The sequence below is a fragment of the Quercus lobata genome, chromosome 7 (assembly GCF_001633185.2).
Source record: "Quercus lobata isolate SW786 chromosome 7, ValleyOak3.0 Primary Assembly, whole genome shotgun sequence".
NCBI classification, from domain to species: domain Eukaryota; kingdom Viridiplantae; phylum Streptophyta; class Magnoliopsida; order Fagales; family Fagaceae; genus Quercus; species Quercus lobata.
In genome coordinates, this window is record NC_044910.1 from 29,271,611 (window position 1) to 29,291,103 (window position 19,493).

Here is a 19,493-nt window from a genome sequence, read left to right on the forward strand (position 1 = left end):
GCCCTTACAAGTAACATCGCAATTTGTAAGCCAATAATAAAATTTGTAGTATCCTTAACATCACTAATAAAAAAAAATGCAAAGCCTATAAAAAATATATATAATTTTATAAAAATTTGGGCCTTTAACCATTGGAAGTGGGGCCTTTCTCCCTAAGGGGAATTTTTTTTTTAATGGGGCCTTGGGCCTAGGCCTAACTTGCTGAGGCCTTGGGCCGGCCCTGGCTGCCGGACTAGAACTTCAGGGAGCTGCGTTTGGTACTGAAATCTATGTCTTATATAGTCTGGAAAAACTTGAAATAAAATATAAAATAATGGGCCTTCAGTGAACCCATAAAGAAAAAGTGTTAAGAAAGGCATCGATTGCTCAATAAGCCCTACAACGGTTACATGTTAAAGTTACAAGCTTTGGTAAAATAGCCATTTTTGTGGCGTAGGAAAAATTCAATGCCTTTACTAGATTTCCAAGTTAAGATTAAGGATTTAACACTTCACTAGCATTCTCTTATGTGCAACCAAGAACCGCAATCACACTTCCAGCATATCAGCCAACAGCGTCTAAATCAACTTCTGCATCAGTCTCTCCATCTATCATTCCTGCCTCAACCTCAGCATCAGCTTCTAACTGACCCGCCTCTTGACCATTATCAGTGTCAGAGCTCTGCTTTTGATGTTCATCTGGTGTTGGAGTGCCACCTTGGGATATATTGCCAGTTGCTGTCGCATCAACGTCCATTTGTGCTGCTGAGGCTTCAAGATCAGCTCTGATTCCTTCACCATCAACTTCACTTGCAGGTGTAGCAATCTTTGCAAAAAATACAAAAAATAAAATTATAATATGACGTGTGATTCATCTGAAGCGCGTTTTAATAGAGATACTTCACACTGAATCCTGAGCATAAATGAGCAAAATCCACCAAACCAGGAGATTATTGGTCATCTTTTTATGTTCCGACATCTACAAAATTTTTAATTGTCTCTAGAACACTTTTTTTAATTGTATCTAGAACACCAATTCCAAGTATAAAATTTCCATGTCTTGCTTCTAAATTCATCATCCAAAATATTTTATGCAATATATCTTGATCTCTTACAAAGTTTGTTGAAAATTTTCACATTTTGCTTCTATTCCCCCCCCCCCCCCCCAAAACTGCCATTTAAAAAAAAAAAAAAAAAAAAAATTCTAAGTTCAGATGAGAGATTTTGATGGTGTGTGTGCCCGAGGCCCCAAGCCCACAATTTCCATGCCAGATATCGAAAGTTCTGTTTTATTAATTCTATGATTGTGAGAACTTTTTTTTTCCTGGGGGTTAGGGGGGGATTTGAACTCAAGTTCTCCCAATAGAGACATCTGGCCAATGTCATTGAGCTACAAAGCTCTTGGCTAATTCAATCATTGTGATTTCTACAATCCATCCTCTCGATTGTACCTATTATCATCTTATAAGTTTGCATTTTACATTTCACGTTCATATTCAGCTGGCAAAATGCTTCACCTTATAGATTGCTACTCAAACCTACGCACATGTCAAACCTATAATTCATGTCAATTTCATGATCCTCCATTTATTGAAAGAAAAGACCTAAACTTTGGAATAAATTAATGCAGAGCTAGATATTTCCAAATATACCTGATTTTCCTCAGATTGTGCTGCAGCACCCTTGGATTCATCCTTCTTAGCACGCTTGGACTTGTCATTTGGTTTTGCTTGGTATTTGGATCGAACATCAGGCGGCAAAAGTTCTAGAGGCACAACCCCTTCAATACCATGATCAGTGAACTGCAACCATATGAATCCATATTTACGTGAATTCTTTGTGATTTTTTTAACATATAAAAGTAAAAAGGCATAGGTTGTAAAATTAAACATACTCTAGAAAATCCATCCAAGTCCTGTCGAGCTGAAAATCGAAGACCTTTCCAACAATAAACCTGCAGAAGAATATGATAAACCTTTCTGAGAATAAAATACACTTCAATATCAAATTGAAGGCCAGCAGTCAATACTACTAACTATAACTACTTAAAATGCATGCTTTACAGTGCACAGACACGACACAAGACACTGCTATTCTAGAAACATTATGACACAACACAATGGGGACATGACAATTAATATCTTGATAAACATATATTTTATTTATATTTTAAATATTTTTAAACATATTTTATGTTTTAGAAATAAGTAATAACAATAAAAATGTTTGAAAAATTATCAATTTTTAAGCAATAATTAATAACAACAACAAAAAAATATTTATATTCATAAATTTTAGTGTTAATAACCACAGGAACTTTTTTTAATAATAAAAATTTTGTATGTTAAGTTTTTTTAATAAAAGACTTTTCTTTAATAAAAATGGAATTTTTCAATAATAATTATCTTTTAGTTAAGTTTTTCTTAATAGCAAACATTTTTTTTATTTAAATTAAAAATAAAAAAAAGGAATCTAAGGCCACACAAGTCAAGGAGGTTATAAGTAATAACAGAATTCTCTGTGTTTTAAATAATAAAGCCGGTAAAGAAAAATATTGGTCAAAAGACAAAACACAACAGTTAGTAGAAAACAAAAATCTGAAACTGGGATGAGCTCTGGGCAGTTGTGGTGAGTTGTACCCGTACATGTGCGTGCACAAGAGATAGAGAGAGAGAGAGAGAGAGAGATGAGATTCAATCAGCAGCCAATACAAGTGCCAATATAAGGCAGGAGAGTTCCAAATGATCGATCAAGAGAGTAGATCAACAGAGTTCAAGAGAGAAGATCTAATCTGATTAAGCGTCAATCAACAGCATTGATTCAATTTGATTGTGCCTAATAATCAAAATCTTTAAAAAAAAAATAGTGGTTGTGTCCCAGCCGCATTGCCACCGTGTCTGAGATATAATTTTGCTGGGACATGCATGCAGCCATGTCCCCGACGTGTCCACGTCCTACATGGAAACACCATGGTTTTTGGCACGTCCATGCTTCTTAGATCCAAACACATGGTAAAACATTTGAAAGGACAAATTACCTTAATTAGCACATCTTGTGGCAATTGATACTTACAAACATAATCTGTATTGAGAGTACAACCATCTTCTGGGTAACATCAACCTAAATTAAATCTGAAGTACTAAGAACCAAATCTCACCCGACTATTTTTGTGGTGATATTCAGCTTCTATTCCAGCTGATGCATCCATCTGCAATTCCAAGAAGAAATAACTTTATTCTGATACTTGACAAAATAAAATTGAGGTTCAGATATGAAGGAGAAAGACTCCTGATAACTTAGCAATATGAAAGGGACAAAGAAAATAGGAAAAATAATTTATCCGTTAAATTGACTTCAGGAAGCAAGGATCCTTACATCTTCAGCCAAGGGTTTCCAGTATTCCATGATGTGAGGAGTTCGGACACGTTGAGGATCAGTCAAAGCATTCTGGACATGTTAATAAGATCTTAGGCATAAAATAATAGTCCAGAAGTGTTATATTAATGCCATGACATCAAGTACATTGAAAAGAAAAATCTGGATACAAGGATAGAAACATATAGCACAAAGCATACAGGACCGGGAGTTAATTTAACTTTTTGACCAAACTGGTAAACTTTGTGTGGTTAGTGTTGCAAAGTTTTTTTTTGATTGGTTAGTTACACACACACACACACACACACCTAGTGGGTCTTGAACTCGTGACCTCACCCTCCACCGAACACTTGCCAGGGGAGGAGATGACAGTTGCAAAGTATGAGTCATTAAGAGTCTTTTATTGCATTAGAGTTACATGATGAACAATATTGCACAATTAACTAATTAATCAGAAGTATAAAACTTAAAGAAGATCAAACTGAGCAAAATTGACCCTGCAATAAAGAGAGAGAGAGAGAGAAGAGAAAAAGGCAAAATAAAGCTTGAGGGCTAACTTGACTTTCGTGAGTTGTATGCCTACTGGCTCTTGTAAGTTGTAACATATATCTAGTAGCAGTTTCAAGAACAAAAGCTACTCAAAGTACAACTCTTTCAGTACTCTGTGGGTCCAGTCTGAGCCTAAAGCATTTGGATGTGTGCTTTGAACAAAAATTCTCCATTCTTCCACCGAACTGTCCCATGTCGATTAGCCAACCATAACTAAACCATTCTCTTAATTTAATCACACTACAAATGTCCATGATCTGCACAGTATCTAGTTAAGAGTTACGCTAACTATTATACCGAGATCCTAGCACTAGCCTAAAGATCTTTTACCCACTATCCTTAAACAAACTCTCCCCTAAGTCCTAATCAGATTCAGACCATGACTTAAGGTACTAGATTTTGACTCACCCTCATACGCACTACTTCCTTGTTTTCCTTGTTGCTTCACAGCATCAGAATCCCATTTTATGTCTAGCACCAAATCAGAGCAGGCCATGTTCTCTCATGACTATAAGTGCATAAATTATTACTTTTTATGTTTGGAACCCTTAATTCTATTCCGATACATTGTTAAGCCAATTACAGACAGTTGCCTTGTCCAAAATCAAATTTAACCTTTTCTTGCTGACTCTCCTTTCAGTTTTATTTTAAGAATGAAGCTGCACTTCCTTCTCTTTACTTGAAATCAAGAGTAATTAATATTTCCTGGACAATGCTTATGATCTTGGGCAAGCATGTGCAGAGCAAAGCATATCATGGGAGGAAGAGTGGCCAATCTACAACAAAGGGAGTTATTGAGAGCGAAAGGAGAGAAAATTCCACTAGAAAAATTGATATTGAGGAATTTTTTTTTTTTTGTGGGGTGGGGTGGGGGGGGTGAAGAAAAATGCCAGTCTTAGTACATGTTGGACAAATACCCCAACCATTGTAAGTGATATTAACCGCCTAATTGAAAACCTGTTAAGAGCTCAAAAAGAGTTCTGAAAACAAAGCAAAGCAAATAAAAGGCGTTCTAGAGTTAAGTGATGAACACTTTCCATGGAAATTATTGTGCTCAGTATGAATGATCCACCCAAATCCCCATATGTAGAGTTTTGTAGCGACCACTTTTTACTTTTAGTGGTAATCAACAAATATATCAAGAAAAGGTAACTATTGATTGATTAAATCAGTAAAATCAACATATGCTATTATGAACTAACGTAAGTATTGAGTTAAATGAATACACACCGGATTCTGATCTGCCCACTTCCACAACTGAGAGAGTTCTCTATTTCCCAGTCTCCACTTTTGTCTACTGCAGTAATAGAAGTACTCAATTTATTACTAAATCTAGATTGACAAAGCAAACATATTCAATATTTATATATAAATGGCAAACAATGAATGAAAACAAAATTCAGGCCACAAAAAGCTCGGTAAGAATTTAAATTTAGGCATGAGGTACAATAACAAAATAATGTCATGCAAACAAAAACATAATGGTGGGTTTGGTTTGCACCATCATAACTAAAGAGGTCACAAGTTCCTAGAAAACCATCCTTTGAAGAGCCACATCAAAACTCAAACATTGTTGGAGATTACTAAAGCCCACATCCAATGCATTCTACACAGTGCCAAACCAGAATCCTTGTTGGATAGGGACAAGAAATGACAACTTCTACTCCCATAATAAAATCCCCAACAAGCTGTCTTAATCACCAATCTATTAAAAATCAAAAGAAGATCATTTTTAATAAATTATAAAGTTTGCACAGGTTGTTGTATCATTTAAGAATGAGCAACAGTATAGACAATTAACAATTTTTTTTTTTTTTTGATACTTCAACAGTTGGGGGGGAAGGGGGGACTTGAACCCTGGGTGTCTTTGTTGGAAACACTAGAAAGTAAAAACTAGTTTAGCAACAAGGCCCTTTGCAACGAGCTTTTCTATTTTCTAACCAATGGCCTTAGCCCCCCACCCCCCTCCCGAGTAAAAAAACTATACCTAGCAAAAAAAGAAATTCCATATTTCTTCTCCACCTTGGCAGTTCATAATATTATTTCAAAACCTATTTATCAACAAAGTATAAAGATTGTAAACATCTGGTTTTTGTTTTTGAAATATCATTATTTTTAGCTGATTGGTATCTTTCCGATTTAAAAACAACTCCTGCACAATTCCTCATATTGACCATTGGGGTATGGAAACGTGGATTTTGAAGAAAAGATTGATGTTTCTTTCTATCCTCCTAAATATTCCTTGTAAAAACCACTAAAATCTAACAGAATTTGTTATCATAAAAATAAATAAATAAATAAATCGCCATAAAAAGTTATATGCATACCGCTTTTTAGATCCATCTTGTACTGTTTTCTTCTCCAATGGTTGCTTTTCAAATGGTGGGCAACCATCACGTTTCCACCACACCTAAGAGCAAAGAGATTTGAAAAAAATTAAGATATATTGCAAAAATAACAATTTCCAAAGAATGTCTTGAGTGAGAGAGAGAGAGAGAGAGAGAGAGAGAGAGGAGGGGGGAACTGAAAAGTGTTCTCACCCAATTTTTCTCACGTTCTAAGACATGATCAATTTTACGAAGAAAATCTTTCCCTTTAGGTGGAGTCATTTCAAGCAATTTTTTCACACGCTCCTCACATGATTTTATTTCTTCTTTCTGGAATCAACAAGGAAATGTTGTTAAAGCAAATGTTAAATGTTAAGTATAATGAACACATATTTACACATCTTAAGATGTCAACCTTGATATACAATTCTGAAGTATATACAGGAGAATAGTATAAAAAGCATGATGTTGATGTACACAAACGATAAAACTTCTTTTCCTGATAAGTAATAACCAAATTTTATTAGGAAAAAAAAAGGAGAGACCTTATCAAAGCAGCAGAACTTACCATGCTTTCAGATGGCAAATCTTTCTCGTTCTTTCCTGGGGCCTATAAGCAAATAAGAGCTGTTTAGTCACCCACTACACAGTTATTGAACCAAAGAAGGCCCCTATAACAATTTAAATTTAAACCTCCAGATAATCATTACCTTCAAATAATCAAATAATATAAGGCACTGCACAAGAACGTGGCGTCGAAAACTTGGATCCTTCAACTGTCCCAAAATATATTTATGTGAATAAAGGGTTTTAAAATCAAGATTCAAGCTATTCTCCAAAAAGCCACAACTACATATTTTTAATCTGCTTCATTATAGAAAACTTCTAAACACTGCTTACCTCTAAACCCATTAGTTTACTGCTAGTAAGATATTTTATGCTGAAATTTGCTGACTCTTCCTCCAAATTATTAGCATCCCCCTCTTCATCACTTAATGGTTGAGCTTCAAAGGTATTCAAAACAATCTATACATCTCAAAATTCAAGGAAAAAAATTGAGGTCAATAATGAAGTAGGAAAAACTAACAAAAAACCAAGATCGACAGAACCTATTGACAGATGAAAGTTTTACCATTAAACTGGATGTAAATTTCTGCCACTTAGCAGAAGCAAGAGTTAGAGAAGCAGGGTTGCAAAAGTGTTCCTGAACAAAAACAGACACCCATAAGAAAACTTAGATGAAGCATGAAAACATCACATATCTCATCTAACTAAGGTAACTGAAACAATTCTGAACTCAGTTTGTGAATCTCTATGTCAAACTAAAAACATTTCAATTAGAGGTAATCAAACGAGCAGATTCTAACAACTCTGACATATGGACTCATGGAGCCATGAATACTACATGCAGCATGATTAATAGAAGTGGCAAGTAATTGTTAATAAACCACTTGTACTTTTAAGTTTGTGATTTGTTATCACAAAAGAGTACTTCTGGCATTATTCCATATGCATTAGGTTCAGAGACTACTCAATAGCAAGGAAGCAATTTACATGGCAGAAATAAACTCTTTTCTTTCACTAACTATGCATCCAAATGGGAAGATTTACCTGTAAACTCCAAAAGGTCTTATAAAAGTTAAAATCAATAGAAATCCCTGGAAAAGTAAGGAAATTAATTAGTGTATATGCTCAAGCAAGAAACCTGTACAGAATAAATACAACTTAAGAAGACTGACATTGAAGTAAGCCAAAATATTGTTTAGCAAGTACATACCATCAGGGGGGTCTTTCTCATACTTTGTTTCATTTGATGTGTTAAAAACTCCTTTAATATTCACAGCTGCAATAATTAAATGACATCAACAAAATGTCACAAGGCGAGAAACTTTGTAAAGGTGAGAAACTTTGTAATAAAGTGAAAATCAGGGTTGAGTACCTGAGCGTTCAGACAAAGGAAAAAAATGTGCCAGAAACATGAGAATTCGTCCACAAAACACCACATCATTTGCCTAAAAATTTAAATACAAAAACGTTAAAAAGAAAGGGTCAGATTCACATTTCTCAATTGAAGTTCTTTGTTAATATGAAGATAGATCAACCAGGTCCAGATTCCAAAATAATGGTGTCCAAAAAGTTTAGTTTCCAGTAAAACAATTAAGAAAGATGTTGAATAAAATAATTTTTTTAAATTAAAAGTTGTCAAAATAATAACATCTCTATATTTTTGTTATTAAACATGTATATTTACCCAACAGAAACAAAGATTATGGCTTTTGCTTGGTTAGTAACTCTTAGGATGGTTCATAAAAACAACTTGTCTCAAAATAGATTAAAAAGATGCTTCCACTTATATTAAATCTGTGAAAGGTCTAATAAGTAGTGGGACTATCTTTCACCCATCACTCTGCACTTCTATTTACTTGGTAAAGGGAAGTTGATCATTGATGGCGGCACTTCAAGTCAGCTATACCAACTAGCAATGAGATTATCTTGTGAGGCCACCTTTAATGTGTTGTCTTCCCCTGTTGGCTTGGAAGATTGTTTTAAGGCAGAAATTCTAAATCTAACTTAGGAATAGGATTGAAGCTTGGGAAACTCCAAAGAACAACCATCATCTTTATTTATTTTTATTTAAAAAAAAAAAAAAAACTTTCCTTTTCTCCTTCAAAATTTTAAACCAATCTTTTAACTGGGAATCACTTGTTCTGTGGTGCAAACACAAATACTGATATAGAAGTAAATCTGTTGGCTATAAGGAGGCTCAATCTTAGAGAACCTTGACCCATTGCGAGTCTTTCCTTTTTCCATCTTGGAAATATGAATCATGATAATACAAAGAGGATTGCACTATCATGGGGTATACCAACATACATCATATTAATTTCTGTAGAAATGATCTGTAGATTAGTAAGGTTTGTATTTGCCTGAGAATGGTAAGTTCTTATCAAAGTGCAAAACTACTTAACAGTGGGATTCACTGCAAATGCTAGCTTGGTTGTTATTGCTGAAATTACTGTCTACTTCTTCACATCCATTGTACACCACAAAGTAGATTGAGGACATTTGGTAAATATCTTACAAAAATTACTTTCCAAATTTATCACATCTTAAATCTAGTTAAGCTCTTCTGTTGCAATTAATGAAACTTTGCTAAATTTTATCAAGACTAAAGATTTTAGGTTAGGCCAAATACGTTAATCACTTATAAGATTACTTCAGTTGTAACTTTGTTAAGAAAAATCACTAACCACTTCCAATATTGGAACAAATCATAATATTAAGGAAAAAACAAAAATATGAAAATTGAATGAGTAAGGGGGAAAAAAGAAAGAAAGGAAAACAACAATGATAATGGTTCTCTATACAACCTTTGATAGACGACGAAGAAGTTGATTGCATGTTCTTAACATCACAAGTTTCCCACGCGCAAAAAGCTCTTGCTGTATGTAATGCAGCCAAAGATTTTAAAAACAACTAGGTAAGGATTGCAGTGATTAATGAGTCCAATAAATCAAGAGGAAAATAAATAGATATAAAAATTCTTATAATTCAGTTACCTTCCCTAAAATATCTTGTTTACTCTCTATATAACCAAAAATATCCTTGCAGTTTCTCATTGTAGACATTTCTGTCAAGTCTTCCAACAGTTGAAATATCATGCCACCTTCAACATGTTCTCTCTCACAAAGATATAGCACAATGTCTGACCGAAAAAGAAACATTAGAGCGTGTAACTAATAGATTTTTAAAATTTTAACGATTATATTAATTATGTACCTAAAGCAAGTAAAAGCTGTATCAAAATGTCAAAAGATACACCCAAAAAAAGTCAGAACATAGATATAAATTATTACATTTTTTCAAGACCTATGGAAGTCCACCCTAAGAAGCCTTCAAATTAAAATATACCAAAACACTAACCCCAGCATGCTGGGTGGCTGACTACCCTCCAGAAAGATATACAACAATTACAAAGCCTTAGTCCCAAATTTTTGGGGTCAGCTACGAATCCTCGACAAATTAGTTAGGGTTGGTCATATTTGTAATTTTCAAACATTTTTCCTAAAGTATTTTTATAAACAAACACCACACAGCCCATTTAAACACCATACTACCATACTCCTTCTCCACCAGCCTTTGCCATAAGGCATCTTGTTCTATGGCAAACCACCATAGCCATTTCCCCAAAAAAGCTTGATATTAACAGATTTCTAAAGTCCAAAGACTCCAAACCAAAGGTAATGGTAAACCAATCTAATTGAAGCATAACCACAGCGCATACCAGTGGCACACATATAAGCTGTTGGTCCCTAAGGCAGTTAGCCTGATCTTCACGTCAAACAAATACTTAATTGACCATGTAACTGAGTTGCTTTTATTCATGGAACATTTTCAATCTGAATATAGATTACTAAACATGTACATCAATAACGAAATCCATATATGAAAATAAAATCCAATTTTTATGTTGACATTGTCAAAATGAAATTTTGGAAGTACGTAACGACACAGCAGTGCAAGTTGAAAGGAAAGAAACTAAATGGTGCTCTCAGATATTATATTTTCAATTTTTCAAAATCCATTGGGACTAACTTCCCTACAGGAACTACTTGAATCTGAATGTTAACAGAAAGATTTTTCAAGTGGAGATTCACAACAAAACACAAAAGTATTCAATTCAAGAATCAATTAAGGAAATAATATTATGTAAAATCTATTCCAATATTACATTTTCAGAAAATGCCTAAAAGAAACAAATAAATACATAAAGATTTCTGAACATAATAAAGTAAAAATAGTGTTAAAATTACAACTAAATCTAAATAAAAACCTCTGACTAAACCAAAATTTTAGTCATGGTCATCTTCTATGCCACTGGCACATCAGCAAGTGAATTTTCTCCCTAAGATTGATTTATAAACTGAATTTGAACTTTTTTCTCTACATTTTTCTGAAAATTTCAATCAGAAAATCAAGTTTCCAATTGTCCCTTGCTATCCTTGATCTCAAGACATGATTCCTTGCAGAAAACTCATGAATAATGCAGATTTTCAAAAAGGTCTATTTCTTTTAAAAAGCTGAGGTCTGAGAATCAGAAACAGCTTATTGAAAACCTAATATAAACTTTTAGCAAGAGGGAACTTGTACAGACCAAGAAGACGAGGAATATGACCCTGGCTAGTTTCACCATCATCAATCAATTGCCCATACTGCATTATTTGCTCCCCTGACTGTACTGCAGATGACTGCACAAAATACAAGAAAACTAAAATTTTTTTTTGATAGGTAACATAAAATATTATTAAAAAAGTAGCCAACCCGAGTACATTGGGTATGTACTATGGAGGCAAAAATCAGGAGCCAAAATTACAATGATCAAGTAGAACAGGAAGGGAAAAACAAGAAAAATGAGACAAAGCCACACTCAATTCAAGGAGAGTTTTCAAGAAAAAGGACTTAATCTCTAGCATAGAACGTTCACATCCCTCAAAACTTCTAGCATTCCTTTCACGCCAAACACACCACATCACACCAAGAAAACTTAATTCAATCACATACAAAATTTAGTTAATAATATCAGTGAACTACGATAGGACAATACATGCCCCAGCTCTGGAGAAAGTTGCTACTTTTTTTTGTGTGGGTTTTTGCTCTGTTAACCAAAGTTTAAGAAAAATTCTCAGAAACATACTTTAAACACAATGAACACAGCATATTAACCAAATTTAATTTCGAGAAAATTGAAGTCTCTCAAATTTTATGTTAGTTTCAAAATTAAGTCCTACATAAAAAAATGCGCAAGCAGCAAGCAATGAGATCAACTAATTGTAAATGTTTCCTGAATCAAATATACAAGCAAACATTGGTTTTTTCTTCTTCTTTTTTAACAACATCTGCATCTTTTCTATAACCAAATTTCAAAAAAGAACAAAAAAATACAGGAGAACATTTAAAAAGAACCTAAAGAAGTACCCAAATAAGTAGATGATGGAAGCAATACAAGCAGACCTTTTTTTCAATAAGTAATAAATTTCATTAGAAAAGCACTATCCTAATACATGGAGTATATAGAAAGGAATAACTAGAAAGAAAGAATCAATACAAGCAGATCTGCCGCAAGTTTGTTGTCTTGTGAAAGGACATAATGAATTGGCTTAGTAAATTATTGCCAATGAAGTGACTATGGATACATTGAAAATTAGGGGCTTCCGTCCCTCAATACCCAAAAAGCAGAAAATTAGCAGGAGTAACATACAGAAAATCAAGCATATTCAGGAAGAAATAATTATAAACAATATATTGTCATGATTTTCTTCAAGAACAACTAAATGCACCCATTCATAAAAGGATGTAAAAACAATAAAAACCCAACTAAATCTTATCAATACATAAAAAGATATGGATAAAATACAGTGCACAAGTACAACCACATGCATGATTGAAATCTTGAACAAGCACAAAAGAGTAACCTACCACTAGTTCCTGGAGCAACGTCCGAAGAATGTTTTCTAATAATTGATTCTCATCTTGGGCTAGTTTTGTTTGTTTCTGTCCAAGAAAAAAACAGAAACCAAATCACCTATCAAGCCTAAAGAAAAGAAAAGGGGAAAAAAAAACAACAACAACGAAGAGCTTAACAATATAAGCACGCAAACCATTGATAGACTAGTTGTGTTTCATGATCACGGCATATGAAAAATTGAAGAGCAATAGTTAAATGTTAACTTGGTAAGAAACTGATCTGATCAGCAATCGTAGCAAGGATCAAGTATTGATCCCGGTTAAAACATGGATCATTCATCTGGGAGACACAATAGAACAACCCCCATATAAAGGTTTGAGCTTTTTATTTGTCATTTCTTTTTTCTTATTTATAAGTAAAGCTTGTTAGAAGGTTTGCACACACCACCTTTTTCACGCACTCCAAATGCTCAAATCCACTAGGATAGAGCTCAAGGCTTACCTTGGAAATTTAGAGCCAAAGAAAGAAAGAAAAAAAAAGACCATTAAATCAATCATTTGAAGTTAGAGAGTAGAGAAACCAAAAGACCTAAAAGTAAAACTTCTAAATTAATTCTATCCAAAGCCATATCCGCTGAAGATGCAACACCCATCAAATCATAATTCCCTCCCAAATGCCATTATATCGTTCAATTTTACAAATGATAACAACAAAGGTAATGCAGATCCATGTTGATTGTCCTATACAAGGGAAGTTGATATTTGAATCACGAGTAAAGAGGGATATGTGTGAATTACCTGAGGTTTTATAACTTCCTGAACAGTCTGTAGTGCAAAGGCTTGAGGTGGCCCAGGCTGTAGTATGGCTCTCTTGAACACTTCCTGAGAATAATAAACAACACATGCCATAATACTAACATTAATACCATAATAACCCCTATGTGGTTTCCCTAATAAACACGAAAGCCGCTCAAAGTTTTGAGTTCAACACTTTTTTCTTTTTTTTTTGTTAAGTAAAGAAAATTTTATTCAAAGTCATAAAATGTAGTCACCCAAGTATACAGGAAGTATACAGCAGAGGACCAAAACAATCAAGTACACAAGTAACAAGCATCCATCAAATCATAATTTGAAAAAATAGAATGGCTTCCTACGATAGACATCCAATTCTATAGTGTTTAAAAAAAAAAAGTTTTTAAGTTGGCTATTGTCCTTTTGGAATCTTCAAAACACTGGCTGTTTCTCTCCTGTCAAATGCACCACATCAAACAATGAGGGACAGCCATCCAGATAACACCATTACGATGATGAGAAAATTTTCCTTGCCAACATGCAAGGAGCTAAAGCAGAGTCTTTGGCATTACCCAGTATGTACCAAACAAGGTGAACACCATAGACCACAACTCAAAAACAATAGGACAATATAATAAAATATGATCTACTGATTCTCCATTACTTTTGCACATACAACACCAATCTAGAATCAACACCTTCCTACGTAAATTATCAATAGTCAAAATAGTTCCCAAAGCTGCAATCCAAACAAAAAACGCGACTTTGGAAGCAACCTTTTGCTTCCAAATACTTCTTTAAGAGAAGGACTGAGTACATACACCCAACAAGGCCTGATAATAACTGCTCACCTCAAAGCCCCTACTCTTAGCAGGTGGCCAACACATCTTATCCTCACCAATACCCCTCAACACTTAACCCACGTAGTACTGTTTCATGTGTAAACCGTTAAAACATCTGTAAGAATAAACAGTGAGCTGCACATATGATGACATGTGCCCATTCCTATAAAACAGAACCACACAGGGTCTTCTGTTACACTCAAAACCCCAGAAGGGTTTTATTGTTTACACAACTAACTTTATCACAAGGGTTTAAGTGTTAACACTCAAAACCTCAACTTGGGTTGTATTTTTCCCTAACAATGGATATTGGTTATGGTTTTTTAAGTATAAAAGCAAAGATAAACATAGAAATCAAAGTTTACATCTAACAATTTTAAATAGATGGGTAGAGATTAATAATTTTCAGTGTGGTAATGGAAGTATTAAACAATACAGTGAAGAAAATTTTACAAATTGTTAAGAACTGGGCCATACCCATGTATGAAATTTGCGGAAATAATTAAATTCAAATGGTAAACGAAAAACAACTTTAGAAAAAAAAAAAAAAAAGAGTCGGTATGCAATTTCAACCAAGGCGAAGGGTTGAAGTGGCTAACAACAAAAAAAGAAGGGCTTACCATGTTGATTGTTGAAAGCAATGAATGCTCCAATCTGGAATCGACAGAAGGAATAGCAGAGAGGCAGAGAGAAAGAAGAGCATTACTCATGCAGTTGAGCTGTAGAGCACCTTGGGTAACCGATGGTTCCGGCCCGACCCAATATCTGTGCCCGAATCAGTCAGCTTCGGCCCATAAGGCACCAAATTCAGTGACCCAATTTCGGATATGAGTCAACTCCAACAAACCTTTTTTAAGATTTTTTTTTATTATTTTTATCATTCCCTTTCTTTTTTGGCTTTTGTTGACGAGACACCTAGAGAAGTTTCATAAAGGTCCTTCTGTTGCAAAATAGCAAAATTTTAATAAATAAAACTCAACTAAATGTTTAAAGTGGCTTGACACCTTATAAAAATGAGGATTAAAGTCGGGGCGGCTCAAGGTCTAGGCAAATTAGGCCTTGGCCTAAGGCCCCACCAAAAAAAAAATTTCCTTGGAAAAAAATGTCCTATTTTTCATAGTTAAAGGCTCAAATTTTTATAAAATTATATATATTTTCTAAAGGTTGTACATTTTTTTTATTAGTGATGTACAAATTTTACTATTGGCTTACAAATTACCATGTTATTAATTACAAAAAATGTGATATAAACATTCATTAGTTAAATTGATGAAGTTCATCAATGAGAGATAATATCACATTACGTATATTTCGAACATTTTAAAGTGCTTTTAATTAGCGCATTTTTCTTTTTCATTTCTATTAAGACTCTTAAAGTATAAGACCAATAGAACCTTAACTCAATTGAAACCCTAAAATATTTCAAAAAGATGTTACAAATGTGTTAAATCATCAATTATAGATTAATTTCTCCTAATAGTTTGGGACTTTGATTTTTGTAAATTAATATCCTACAAAACCGTACACCAAATAATATCTATCTCTCTCTCTCAGTATCTTTTTCAATTGCAATATATTTTTATTTCTTTTTATTAATATTTATAATTCAACTATGATATTCAATTCACTATATGAAATTAACATTAGTCCAGTTGGTATTATTTATGTATTTAATGTATCAAATTAACCTTAATTTGATTAGTATTAAATAATTTTGTTTAATTAATATTTACATATTAAAGACCCCGTATAAATTTTTCGCCTTAGGCCTCAAATTATGTTGGGCTGCCCCTGATTAAAGTATTAAGTACGCTTAGAATAATTACATATCATCATTCAAATTTTTGAGCATAATAGAACAACACCCTTTTAATCATCGTGGATGATAACTCTTAGGCCAACCCTTTTCTATAATATTTTTTTACTAAGTTTTCCTACTTAAAACTAATAACAACAATCAATGGATTATCCATACATATTTAACTATATAGTTTATCAAGCGAGACAAAAAATCACATAACTATGAAATAAGTCATTTAATTAAAATTATATACTTTAAACACAAATTCAGTCATTTTTATTAATATTCTTTACCAATAATCCCTCCCCCCAAAAAAAACACAAAAGGAGCTAATCTAAGAAGGGAGGCCATTGAAAGAAAATTTTAAGAACTTTTTTGTCAACATTGGAATGAAGCCATGCTATTAGATGAAAAGAGATGAAATGATTGACTTTTTTTTTTTTTTTTTTTTTTTTAAAGACTAAATTGTAAACTACACCCCTAAAGTTTAGGTGTGTTTGAATTTTATCATGAAATTTTAGAATTTAGATTTTACCTCAGAATTTGGATTTTATCCCTGAAATTTTATTTCATTCGCATCAACAGCCCTTCCATCAATATTTTTCATTAAATATCACATAAACTTATCACATGTGTTTAATTTATCCAATAAAATAATGTCACGTCCTTTTTGTAGCCAAAAAAAATTAAATAATAAAAAATGGTATGGTATAATAAAAATGATGTGGCATCATTTTATTAGATGAACTAAACACATGTAGCAAGTTTATATGCACTTAACGAAAAAATATGGATGAAGGGGTTGCTGATGCAAACATAGTAGAACTTCAGAGTATAAAATCCAAAAACATCAAAACTTTAAGGGGTAAAATCCAAATTCTTAAACTTTAAGATGTTAAATCCAAAAACCCAAGGACAGACCCAGGTGGAGGCCCAAGGGGGCCTGGGCCCCCTGGATCCAATTTTTTTTTTTAGTCATTCTATATTTCATTTTTGTAGTTGGCCCCCCTTCTCCCTTATCAGTCTAGCTATCCTAATTCAAATGGTGATTGTATTTTAGTAAAACAAAAAAAACTATTTTACTACCAAAGAACAAAGAAAATCATGTGTTATTAGAGGAGTTAAAACTAAATTTTTTGCAACTACAGTAAATCGGTATAAAATAACAGTTGACTGTAGCAAGTTGTTAAAAATAAAAAAAATATTTTATTAAAATTATATCTCTTTTTTCAATTAAAAAACTCAAATTTTCTATCTTCCTTATTATTTTAATGAGTTGTTTATATTATTTTAAATGAAGTGATAAAAAATAGAACATTTGATATTGGAGATATTATAAAGTGAGATGGTAAAATAGATAAAGTGGTTTTTTGAGGTACTAAAAACTAAAGTTTAGTTTTTAGCATCACCACCATAAATGCTCTAACTTCAAAAAAAAAAAAAAAAAAAAAATCATAACCAGCCTAGTATAAAAAAAAACATATTATTTTGTTTTTATTTTTGTCTTTGTTGGTAGATGACTGCATTTAGAAATAACGATTTTGTATATTTATAAATTTTTAATACTATATAGATGTCTATTTGGAGGTTGGTTTTTTTTTTTTTTTTTTTTCCTCTTTTACTTCGGCCTCCACTAGTTTAAAATCCTAGGTCCACTCCTGCAAACAACTCCAAACTTTAGGAGCGTACTGTGCAATTCAACCTTAAGAAAGTAATAATAAAAAGTGGTAGAACATTTTATTAATACACTGGAAGTATAAGAAAAGGGTTGAATAAAACTAGGGCATTCCTCTAGCCACATTTAGGGCTGTAAATGAAGTATTAAATATTCCGAATGATTTATTTTATCTTATTTGAGCACAATTCGAGTTTGAGCTTATCAACAAACTAAATTATATGTTTAAGCTTAATTTATTTTATCATCAAATGCAAGTTTGAATTTATTCACGAGTTACCTATGATGATATTGATAAATAAATTATAGTTGAAATTGTATTATTTGAGTTACATACTTACATAGATATAATGATTTTTGTTTATTAACTTAAAAAATATAGATTCACTTACCTTGTATGGGAGGTAAAAGACTAATAGGCCCATGTCGATGTTTACACTGGGTTAGGGGCCCAGCCCAAGGAAAAACCCATCTTCGGTCATGGGAAGGAAAAACCTCTCCTCGACATGGATATAGCCGAGGATAAAAGAGGCAACCTACCACTGATAATGACACTTCATATCATTCCACAGAGCAGGAAAAGCACAAAAGCAAAAAAGGACAACAGAAAAAACAGAAGTGTCTAAGGGAAAGGCTGCCATTATTGCATTTAGAGCCTTGTGCCTGACACAGCCATACTTTTCTATCCTTACAACCACTCCTAACAACTGGAGGGAAGGACTGATAGGACAAATACCTACCCCAGGGACCCCATTCAGGAGGAAGAAAATGAATATAAAAAGGGAGTAAAGAGAGACAGAAAGGGTGGGGTTGAGATCCCCCATCACATTAGAGGCACCAAAAAAAGCCCCCTGGATCGTGCCGAGGACCAATTCTCTCTGGTAAATTCGGTCCATGAAGAACACTGTGACGACCGTTGTCCATACTCTAAAACCTAGCTTTTTGGCCTACTCTCTACAAATTCATTGTACCGGGCTCACTGGTCTAAGGTCTCATACATCTTGGATCGGGTTTGAAAAACATGACCTTACAATTGGCGCCGTCTGTGGGAAGAGCTTGTGCATTAGTAAGTGCAACGGCTAATCACGGTGGGATCAAGCTCCTGTCAATAGGAGTCCATTAGGAAGACCGTTGTGGCAGTGGTACAAGCTACACGAAAGCCTCCCCATTATTTCCTAAAACACACTGTCATTGTCGTAACTCAACTTCCATTCAGGTCCCAACTTCCATTCAGGTCCACACTTCGAAGCATTGATTACGCGGGAAGGGTTGCTAAGCGAAACATGGTCCTAGGGGCTTCTGGCATTAGATGTGTGTCGCGTGCACTTAACAATGGGGTAATTCTCACGGGCCTAGTAGTCTAGTCCTCTGAATCCCCTCCAGAGAAAGAAGCTTATGGCCAAACTAAGGGCCTAAGTGCTAGACAGAACCAAGATCTTGCATGGTCCTCCGACTCAAACCTATGGGGAAACTAGTCACTCCAAAAGTTTAAGTGCTAGACAGAACTAAGGTCTTACATGGTCCTCGGACTTAAACCTATGGGGAAACTAGTCACTCCTAAAGCTTAAGTGCTTGACAGAACCAAGGTCTTGCATGGTCCTCGGACTCAAACCTATGGGGAAACTAGTCACTCCTAAAGCTTAAGTGCTAGACAGAACCAAGGTCTTGCATGATCCTCGGACTCAAACC

General features: G+C 33.9%; 1 protein-coding gene across 3 annotated transcripts; it reads right to left on the reverse strand.

Moving 5' to 3' along the window:
* Positions 1-279: 279 nt before the first annotated feature.
* LOC115953380 (THO complex subunit 1-like) lies at positions 280-15,152 on the reverse strand. Of its 3 annotated transcripts, XM_031071008.1 has the most exons (22): positions 14,949-15,152; positions 13,493-13,576; positions 12,707-12,781; positions 11,385-11,478; positions 9,790-9,935; positions 9,601-9,672; positions 8,169-8,241; positions 8,007-8,072; positions 7,841-7,887; positions 7,362-7,433; positions 7,130-7,255; positions 6,940-7,005; positions 6,798-6,839; positions 6,645-6,728; positions 6,443-6,559; positions 6,230-6,312; positions 5,133-5,199; positions 3,354-3,425; positions 3,136-3,186; positions 1,873-1,932; positions 1,631-1,780; positions 280-804 (listed from the first exon to the last, which is right to left on the reverse strand). In XM_031071008.1, the coding sequence occupies exons 1-22, from the start codon at positions 15,036-15,038 to the stop codon at positions 544-546; spliced, it is 1,998 nt and encodes a 665-aa protein (XP_030926868.1). In that variant the 5' UTR covers positions 15,039-15,152; the 3' UTR covers positions 280-543. The 3 variants fall into 3 exon arrangements, with proteins under 3 accessions (XP_030926868.1, XP_030926869.1, XP_030926870.1); XM_031071009.1 differs by lacking the exon at positions 6,645-6,728 and having other exon boundaries at positions 14,949-15,151; XM_031071010.1 differs by lacking the exons at positions 11,385-11,478; positions 13,493-13,576; positions 14,949-15,152.
* Positions 15,153-19,493: the final 4,341 nt, after the last annotated feature.

Bases quoted from the DNA above. Each gene is read 5' to 3' on its own strand.
- LOC115953380 (XM_031071008.1), bottom strand. From the start codon at position 15,038: ATGAGTAATGCTCTTCTTTCTCTCTGCCTCTCTGCTATTCCTTCTGTC. The intron at 8,242-9,600 runs GTTGTATAGAGA...TTAAATTTTTAG, and splicing joins TTCTTCGTCGTCTATCAAAG to GCAAATGATGTGGTGTTTTG. The intron at 7,888-8,006 runs GTATGTACTTGC...TTACTTTTCCAG, and splicing joins TGAGAAAGACCCCCCTGATG to GGATTTCTATTGATTTTAAC.